The 10,118-nt window shown below is 47.1% G+C and overlaps 2 protein-coding genes across 4 annotated transcripts in view; one reads left to right on the top strand and one right to left on the bottom strand.

Annotated features, from left to right (window-relative positions):
* nf1a (neurofibromin 1a) overlaps positions 1-10,118 on the bottom strand; it is an 88,177-nt gene that overhangs the window by 14,671 nt on the left and 63,388 nt on the right. For both annotated transcript variants that reach the window (XM_062552168.1, XM_062552169.1), the window contains exons 35-41: positions 7,175-7,607; positions 6,181-6,521; positions 5,431-5,633; positions 3,851-4,044; positions 2,957-3,097; positions 563-842; positions 1-36 (exon numbers count right to left, since the gene is read on the bottom strand). The exon at positions 1-36 is cut by the window's left edge and continues 179 nt beyond it. In XM_062552168.1, the coding sequence (XP_062408152.1) occupies positions 1-36; positions 563-842; positions 2,957-3,097; positions 3,851-4,044; positions 5,431-5,633; positions 6,181-6,521; positions 7,175-7,607 (1,628 nt within the window). The remainder of the gene's footprint in view (positions 37-562; positions 843-2,956; positions 3,098-3,850; positions 4,045-5,430; positions 5,634-6,180; positions 6,522-7,174; positions 7,608-10,118) is intronic.
* On the top strand, positions 1,856-9,845 carry LOC134099345 (uncharacterized). Of its 2 annotated transcripts, none has more exons than XM_062552170.1 (4): positions 1,856-1,973; positions 2,139-2,272; positions 7,988-8,205; positions 8,498-9,845. In XM_062552170.1, the coding sequence occupies exons 3-4, from the start codon at positions 8,203-8,205 to the stop codon at positions 9,134-9,136; spliced, it is 642 nt and encodes a 213-aa protein (XP_062408154.1). In that variant the 5' UTR covers positions 1,856-1,973; positions 2,139-2,272; positions 7,988-8,202; the 3' UTR covers positions 9,137-9,845. The 2 variants fall into 2 exon arrangements, with proteins under 2 accessions (XP_062408154.1, XP_062408155.1); XM_062552171.1 differs by having other exon boundaries at positions 1,857-1,968.

Genomic DNA, 10,118 nt, shown 5'->3' with positions numbered 1-10,118 from the left:
CTGTCAGACTAAGACGAAGAACCTGCTTCGTCTCCTCTGTCAGAAAAAAAGAAAAGAAAAGAAAATCAGATGTTAGGATATTTCAGTAAAATGACACTTGCTGTACATGATTACCTTTCTCTAAAGCCTTTGTCCTGATCAGCTCCTCAAAGAGTAGGGACTGAGAAAACAACTCAAGAAAAAATGGAAAAAAATCATTTTTCAAGGAGGTCACTAGGAAGTTGCAGCTGTGGAACACCAGTTACATTTTCACTTCCTCTCTTTCGGATCCCTGACCATCTTTGTTTCTCTATACGGACAGAGAGGGCATTCAGGAGTGAATCAGAAGCTGCCATGATTATTCACCACCAGCTTCCGCCTGAGTAACCTGACAATTACATCATATCACATTAAGCAGTTTGATCAGGGGTTGGATGGTGTCCCCTTGGGACCAAACCCACAACCATGTGGTGTTGAAAGCCCAGATCCATAACCTCCCCCCCCCACACCTCTCCTCCCCACCCATGAGATCAGTCTCTGGGTCGTGGACTTGGCAGGCGGTGCGGTGCGGTGGGGCCCTCACCGCTGAAGCAGAGCTGGGCGCAGGTGCAGAGCGAGTGGATGATGTTGATGACCAGGCCGTGGGTGGAGGCGCGCAGCGAGAGCGGCCCGGTGGCCACCAGCAGCGTGACCACGTGGAACAGGTAGGGCAGGTGCGCCGCCACGTCCAGAGAGTTGTTGAAGGACAGCATGAGCATGTAGCGCGCCAGGATGGCGATGTCGTCCCACATCAGGTGCTGCTCCAGCGTGGGCGTCGGCGACAGGCACGTCTTGTCGATGATCTTACACATGCGGCCGATCACCTGAGCAAGAGACGAGGCGCGGTTACAAAAATGGACAGACCAAAATAGCCCAGAGTGTACCGCGAAAAACCACACCAAACCAACACACTGTGCAGTAATCACACATCATTTGACTGAACCCATCCCCAAAGACAGCACAATCACAAGACTATCCGATTAGATTGTATATAAGTCCATGTGTACATGTGTCAGGTCAGCATAATCATGTGAGGCTGCCATTGTATCTGCACTACTGATATATTTGCACTTAGATTACATATTATAAATCTCAAGTCCACATATACAAAGACATATCAAAGACCTATGCTCAGCTTTACATCTAAACATAAAATACAGACATTAAACATAAAATCTAGACATTAAGGAAGGGAGCTAAGAACAAACACACCATGCTCATACTATTGTCTTAATTCTTTTAACATACATATGCATCCTTTTCACTATATTGAATATTTTCACTATATTGAATATTTCATATTCAATTCTATGTATCTTAGTATTACATTCTGTATCTTGATGCATGTGGACAATGACAACAAAGGCATTCATATTAGTATATGGATAAACATGAATTAAGTTGTATAACCCATCAACATTTCACTGTTTTCATATCAACAGTACAAACGTCAGTGGCCACAAGTCCCCAAAAACTAAAAGTCCCTCCTTAAGGATGCTCATTTGAAAAGCACCAAAGCTAACCAAGCTAGATGTGATCTATGCATTCTGAACTCTAGTTCAGCACTGAGCACAAATAAATACTGTAGTATGTCTTTCTATCGTTTTACTACTTCATCAGCCCCTGCATACAATCTGGAACAAAAGGGAGACAGGCAGAGAGGGAGACGATGCTGGACAGAGTGGTAGGGGCAGTAACATGGGCCTTGGGACTACTCTGCAGAAGAGAACGGGGGAGAGCGAGCTGGACAAAGCCGGCCGTTGTGCTCCCCAGAGTTGGCATGTTGGCACTGCGAGGTCAAAAGAGGCTGGCACTTAGCGTCGGTCACTCAGTGCCATGAAACAAGCAGTGAGGAGGACCACGCCAAAACACATCAACACATTAAGACTAGCGAGGATTAAACCACGTGCCCACGCCTATACACGCAGGATTCTGGGACATATCGCAAAAGTAAGGTAAGAGATTTTATTGGCAACGAAATGGCCCTTCCTTTAAAAAAGATAACATCCACAATGACTACCATTCATAGTTACGCTCTCACAACTCATTGGGAAGACAGTGCCTTGAGTTACTATTTTGTTTGCATGCATGTGTGTCCACTTGTGTCTGTGTGATACCAGGAGACGATGAGCGGACAGTGGAGATGATGGACCACTAGTAGTCTGGGTGGAAGGACCCTAACAGGCAGGGAAACTCTGGGAGGATCAAGAGGAATACTAGGCACACTACAGATGAAAGACCATTCCTAAAAGCAGTAAGTCTCTCTCTGTTTCAGTGAAGGTTTGGGGAACAAATAATCATTTTCAATTTCAATTTAATTTCACTTATGGAGTGCCAAAACATTACACATGTCTCATGGCGCTTTACAGAGTGTTAAACAGTCATGATAATAAGGACAATAAGGATCCAAGACTGAGGCAAGCGTTTGAACTCCATGACCTCATGAAATCATTAAAAGAGCACACCACTGTATGATTATAGCAAAGCTAATTTAATTCCATTTCTGTTACTTTTGCTTAAAATTGCAGTCAGGGGGTTAATGCATGACAGATGACAATGGCCTACGCTGTCTAAGGCACTGAGAAGCACAATTTTTAACCTCATCTTTGAGGCTGTGACCCTGGGAGGAACATGGGTGGGTTTTTGTCTGATTGTTCCGACTGATGAAAGCTCAACTATGTCAGAGGGCTCTTCTGAAACAATGGCAGAAGTGTTAGCAAGAGTGACGGCTGCTTCAACACTGTTTATGCAGAGTTCTGCTTAAGGACTGAGAGAGAACGCGAGAGAGGAAGAGAGATCAAATGACAGGAAAAGCTACAAATTAGGGCCAAAAGAGACAGTTGGGCACGACAGAAAGAGATAGGACGGCTAGCAAAAAAACACACAGTGAAAGAGAAAAGGAACAGAGGAACAGAGAGCGGCTTCAAAAAGGCCTCACCTTGCTGGACACCAGCTTCACGTTCCCAGACGCCAGGGCCACGGCGGTGTCGGCCATCACCTCGGCCTTGATGGAGCCCAGGCCTCCGGTGGCGCTGGTCTTTATGAAGCTGTCCAGCACCACGTCCAGCAGGTCTGTTATCTGAGGGGGGGCAGAGGGGGACACAGCCCAGTCAGTGATGGGAACAGTGCTGGGAGAACAGCACAGCTGACACAGCAGGAACAGGGAGAGTAATGAGAGTGACTGAGTGAGTGAGTGAGAAGAGAGGAGAGGAGAGGAGTGGAGAAGATTAAAAGGAGTTTTTCTAAAGTCTTCAGCTGCAGTCTAACACCAAACAACCAACACACAGTCACCAATACGATCAATGATGCCAGTCCCGCTACACACACTCAAACTAATTTGCCCTTTTCTGTGGAGATGAAGCTATTCTCCTTCGCTTGTGAGAAGTGACTGTGAGCTATTACTCTGCCTTTGTGCTGATAAACATGAGTGGGACTGGAGCTTATCTTTACGCTCATTTATCTGTAGACTGGTTAAGGCCGTTATTAGTGGCTCCCTTTAGAAAACAAGACGTACACCTCCATAACCGGAGCAGACAGCTCACAGCACATTAGCAAACAGAGCAGGGAGGCCATTAGCACGTGTTTGAGAGAAAGGAGAAAAGGAGAGGAGACACAAAATACTGAAATACTGAAACACAGATAAACAGAGAAGAGGACAGAGGTGCTATACACTGGCTGAGTAAGAGACAGACAGAAATCACAGTCTGACTAATGCACAGGCTAACAGCCAGACAGCCAGACAGCCAGACAGCCAGACAGCCAGACAGCCAGACAGACAGACAGACAGACAGACAGACAGACAGACAGACAGCCCCCAGTGAGTCCCTCAGACCTGTCCCAGACTGCCCCAGATCTTGGCCTGGATGGAGGGGTACATCTGCTTCTCGTTGATGGTCATGGTGATGAGTTTGTCCAGGATGGCGGTGACCCGCTGGCGCTTGGCATCGTCGTTATGCTTGCAGAAGCGCACCAGATTCAGCAGCCAGGGGGTCATGTACTCCAGACACAGATGCTTCAGCTCAATACCTGCACACACACACACACACACACACACACACACACACACACACACACACACACACACACACACACACACACACACACACACACACACACACACACACACACACACACACACACACACACACACACACACACACACACACACACACACACACACACACACACACACACACACACACACACACACACACACACGTCGCATCCAAATCAGTACACACATGCAATACAGAAGCTCCATTTGAAAACACAAAGTTATGCCATGCACCAGGGACTCCCAAACTGTGGTGCAAGTAACACCGGTGGTATGCCAGCTGCCACTAGTGGGTATGCGAGTTGAAAAGGGCAATGTCAAAAATTACTTTTTAAATCTTACCTAATTTATTCATAAATAAATAAATTGGGTTATAATTGGATGGAAACGTGAAATTAAAGGAAATCATTTGTAAACTCTATGTAGGCTATGTTTTTGTTTTTAAAAAAAGGGCTTTTGTTTAAAAAACAAAAGGGCTGTCCCACGGCAGTGAAGACAAAATATTGCCAAAGACAGCATACTGTTGAGAAGGACGTGCTCATTAATTGCACCAAACATCACAAAGCTTTGTGAAAACATGCAGGCCCGCCATTTGCATTGATAATGGTAAGTGTTTTCAATAAATACTGGTGACTAGGCTACTAGGAATATCGCCTGTTTTTTCTGCTTTTTCGATCGGTTTCTGAGCCGTTGTCTTTGTTCTTTGTGTTTCATAATGTTGTCCTCCACACGTTTTAGTGGACCAGTTGTACATTTTGATTTTGTTATTTGTTATCAAGTAGATACAGTATCATGCTAATTAAACATGATGCCTAGAATGCGTCAATAGAATGTGTTACTTTTTTTATGCGTCTGATGGTGGGGGTACGCAAGCGAGTCAGGATGTAGAATAAAAAGAGTTTGGGAACCTCTGCCTTACACTATAGAGAAATACATAGTGCTTAGTGATAGATCATGCAACAAATCATCTTAATATTTGTGAATATTTTGTCTCACCCCAGATTTACACTTCATTTGTTTAGCAGTCACAGACTTGCTATTATCAGCACCTATCTCACCAGCTGCTAAGAGTAGGACCGCGTACTGAAGATACGGCCGTAACCGTGACTTCACATTTTGAGAGTTGACACTAATAGAGCTTGTGAGAACATTAGCATATCTTGATATGAAAGATTACGAGCAGGTTTATGCACGCATCTGTATGCATGAGTGTATATTGCATGCGCATGTTCATGCACATGTACATTTGTGCATGTCTTGTGAAGGGAGATTTCTAAGCATACATTTTACAGGGCTGCATGCATACACAAGTGTGTGTGAGAGTGCTGATGTTTGTTTTCTGAGTGTGTTCTACTGACTGGACTTGCTGAAGCCAGAGATGCACTCCTCCAGGAACTCCAGGGTGAGGTGGGGCTCGTTGGCCGCCAGGGTCTTGCTGATGGACACGATGAAGAGCGTGTTGTTGGCCGGGATGCAGAGGCCAGACGTCTCCAGCAGCTGGCCCTCGATCTTCAGGTTAAAGGTGCAGGTTAAGGCACACAGGAGGTTGTAGGCTGCCGACCTGCAAGGACCAAATGCTTAGAATTAGACCAAGATCTGAGCTCAGGACAGAAAGCTGCAGAGTGCTCTCTGTAAGCCATCACGGGAAGAGGACTACACAGCGTTGTAGCCTTTGTCTGAGTGAGAGCAACGGCATTAGATCACTAATGTGACCCATTGATATATAATAGATCACTAATGTGACCCATTGATATATAATAGATCACTAATGTGACCGCACACATGTTGATTAGCATCTTGGCAGATTAACAACATTCTTAGAAATGTGTTCTCTGCTCTTTAAGTGTGACAGACAGGATGACCCAGCAGCACTGATGCTCTTCCTCATGACGACAGCTGAGTCATTTGGTGCGGTCAGGCTACCGTGTGTGCTGTTCACGAGACTCACTCATGCTTCCTGTATATGAAAAGAATGACTTCAGTGCTCCTGAATGTCACAACAGGAACATGAGGTTCCCTCCCAAGTTCTTCTCCAACGTTCTGATAGTGTGCCCCCCACGTTCTCCTCAAACGTTGTGACAGCGTTCTCCTCTCTCTGTGCCACTCACCTGAGGCTGGGGTCGGAGCTGCCCAGGTTGAGCAGGGCGATGTTGAGCAGCGTGCCCGGCACGTCCTTGGGCCGGATCTTGGTGTGCTGCGGGATGGAGTCGGGCTGCGAGAGCTCCCAGCGCGTGCGGATGTGGATGATGCACTGCACGATGGCCTCGCACTCCTGGTGCATGAAGGTGAGCGGCGTGCCCTGGTTGGCGATGGTCAGCGTGAACTGGCTCTCGTCCACCAGGCAGATCTCCTCCACCTCCGAGGCGTAGTAGATGTCGTTGAGGAACACCGACTGACCGAGGACGCGGGTCCGCTCCGCAGAGGTCACCTGGACAGCCGTGGAGCCCACCTGGCCAGAGTAGAGACAACACTGTGGAATTGTTCTGGACGACAAATTAAAAAGCCCTTCTGACTGTGAGGCTACATCATACTGAATCAGTTATGGGGGGTAACTGATCCCCCTTATGAAAAGTTGTTTGAATAGAGTCTAAAACAATAAAACACTATTCACACAAATAAAACCGCATGTCGCGCGCTCCCACGCTCTTTTTGTCTTTGCAAACCACCTTCTTTCAATGTCGTGCGACGTGCCCCCCTTCCAATGTCCCTTTTTTTTTTGACAATGTACCCTTGCTGCCTGAGGAAACCAAGAGAGCTCTGTGGAAAGTCCCCCTCTCCCTCACTCAGCCACTCTCTCTCAGAGCGGTTTCACTCACTTGTGTGAGCGTGTCTGTGTTTTACAATGCGGAAGTTCATCAATCTCAGGGTGCGTGTGAGCTGTTCAGTGCTGCATTCCAGATAAATGCCTGGAGCAGTACTGCAGGCCAACATTAGACAGGGGCCTTCATGCAAATCTGGACATTTCAAAGGTTACATAGGTTCAGTCAGCACATGTATGTATTCATGCACCTTCTGCCTGAAAGACGAATGAATGTGTGTGTGTGTGTGTGTGTGTGTGTGTGTGTGTGTGTGTGTGTGTGTGTGTGTCTTCAGATGGCTCACCTTGATGGACACTTTGGTGTCCTTGTGAGCCAGCTTGAGTGCGTTGTGGAACACCTTGAGGTCCTCCTCCAGGGTGAGCGTGGCGGCGGGCAGCTTCTGTTGGTCCGGCTCGATGTGCTCGGCCAGCCGCGCGGGCGTGTCGATGAACACCACCTTCTTGCTGCCCTTCAGGCCCGTGAGCAGCCGCTCATGGTACTTGGTGTACTCGCGCACCCACGTGTTGCAGTTGTACACAAACACGGCCGCCACGTTCTCGTAGGCAAAGTTCGGGAAGACCACGAACCACTTGGAGAGGAAGTCCGTCTTGAAGCGGTTGCTCGGGCCTACGTGGGTCAGGTCCACGACGATCTCGTAGGGCTTGGCGTAGTAGGGCTTGAGGGTCAGCAGCACGTGGTAGATGAGGAGGTCACCATTGATCTGGCCCGTTTTGAACCTAGGGTTAGAAAGGAGACACAACACAACGTCAGCTCAACGTCATAAGGGAACGCTGGTTGAGTAGGGAACCGGCCCACTGGTTGGTAGATAGTTGGTCATTTTGGCCACATGTTACAAAAGTATTGTATCATTTAATTCACTGTGAGTGAGTACATGGATGTGTATCTACATCCATGTGTCAATCAATCCATCCATCCATCCATCTCTCAGCTGTGACAGCACAGAGCTTCAGAAGCACTGAACAATCACACAGAAGAAAACAGTGAGAGGGACACAGTAAGCATGTGGGTGTTTGATAGGCTGTTTATTTGAGCTGCAACCACACGCCGTGTCTTCTCACCAACACCCATCATGCATCTTATTTTATCTTTGTTACAGCAACCAAGACGTCTTCTAAACCAGACACGCACCCAAATAACTCGGAGAGCTAAAGCAAGCCTAGCTCATTCAGAGAACAACATCTATCTGCGCAGCACTTGGACATCGAGCACATCGGCTGTGTGTACAAGAGCAGAGAGCATTTTGGCACGCTCCTGTGCAGAGCCTAGAGAAGCCGTCCACCCAAATCTCTCTACAACAGCTTCGCTACGATCATGGTAGGTGTGGTACTGTTACTAATCATCCTCTCAAGCTCATTTTGACAAACATTTCATTAATTGTTTATCACTACATAAGAATTCTGGCACTTTTAACTAAGCAAGAATAAATTCCATGACACCAGATGACAAATGGTTGTGCTGAGATAATGTTGATGCAGAAACTATTTAAAATGTTTTGATCTATTGTATTGGATGAAATGGAATGTATTGAATGGTAGCCAAAAATTAAATCCAATGCCTGAACAAGATAAAGAAAAAAAGTCACTGTTACATCCTGTTGTGTTTCTAGACAATGACTACCTTAGATTCATCCACATCACCAATATCATTCGAACCCAGCCCCACGTCCTCAAACTACATGCCAGAGAACATTACTGTCCCGGGCAACTCCACCGAGCCACCAGGCTTGGACTTCGGCTGCATCCCTGCAGAGGTGGCCTTTGTGGTGATGGCCTCGGTGGGCAGCCTGGTGGTCTTCCTGCTGGCCTCCATTCTGGTGCTGGCCTGTCAGGTGTGTCGGCTGCAGCGCCACAGGCACACCGGCCGCCACAGCCGCAGCAACGTGGACCTGGTCAGCGGGGCGGGCTACTGGGGGACGGGCAACCAGGCCGAGGGAGGGGGCATCGTCGGGCCGTGTGACGCCAGCGTCATGCTGGAGGAGGTCAAGCCGCAGGAGGAGGAGCAGGAGGAGTTTGAGGACGAGTACGAGGAGCCGAGCGAGGAGGGGAACGAGGTGCTGGTGACCGAGGACAGCAGGAGTCAGCCAGGAATCACTGTGGCCCCTGTGGGGGAGCTAATCGACGTGGGGGTGACGAAAGGCATCCCGCCCCCGCCCCCACCACCACCACCCCCCATGCCAGGCTCCACGTCCACAGAGACCTGCCTGGAGATGGGCGGTGACCTGGAGGGCATACCACTGGTGGTGTGACCGCAACGTAGTCTTGAGAAGGGGGCATTATGACCGGCATTTCTGCTCTTGTGAAAAGACTAGATCCGACATGTTACGTTTAAAAGATTATCATTTCATTTCATTCTTTCGGATGCTTTTCACTTCGTTTTAAGACCCATGGTTATCAACAACCAGTCGAGTAGAAGGAAGTTGTCATTCTGAATAAACTTGTTACATACTGTCGAAGGGAAAAGGTTTAAGACACATCTCCACACTGTATGTCTGTTATTACCCAAGGATGAATTAGACGGATAACTTTCAATATGATGCAATTTAAATACCTATTTTCTCAGAATGCTATGTTCACATACTGCAATTCGCATACTACAATGTAACTTGATATGTACAATTATAATAGACAGCCATGCTTCTGCTAGATGGTTTGAATGTGGCTAATGAAATGATTCCTGAAATAACAACACAAACCTAACCAACAAGGCGAGATGGGCCAGGAAAAGGGAAGTGCCTCTGTTATATGAATAACTGTTGACACTGTGGCTACCCATCTGTGTATGTCAACCATGTCTCTGTGGGGATATTCTTAAAATAATACTTTATAAACTAATTAACTTTCTACCGTGGAATGGCATGATTGCTGTCAATTGAAATATGAACAGCTGCCTCCACAGTTGTTTTTAAATTCTGTAACTGTTTTGTGAGTTCCAAATTGAATAAAGTCCTGCAAACCAACTTGATTTCCATGTACTATGACCTATGAAGGTGTCACAGTAACAACTAAACGGTCATACCACCACATGCCTTTTTTTGAAGATCACCAGTAAGTTCTGTTAATGGGTATAGCAACACCAAGGGACATAGTGTCATCATCCTATAACATGACAATAAGTATCATGGGTGACGTCACCCGCATTCACCATCAACATAACCTAAATCAGCAAGTGCAATGGCAAGCTCTGATAGAAGGATGCTCTTCTCTCCAGAAGTTTAAATGTTAAAACGT

Source organism: Sardina pilchardus, chromosome 13 (assembly GCF_963854185.1).
Source record: "Sardina pilchardus chromosome 13, fSarPil1.1, whole genome shotgun sequence".
NCBI classification, from domain to species: Eukaryota; Metazoa; Chordata; class Actinopteri; order Clupeiformes; family Clupeidae; genus Sardina; species Sardina pilchardus.
Note: the sequence above shows the minus strand (reverse complement) of the source record. Positions and strands in the feature narration are given on the sequence as shown.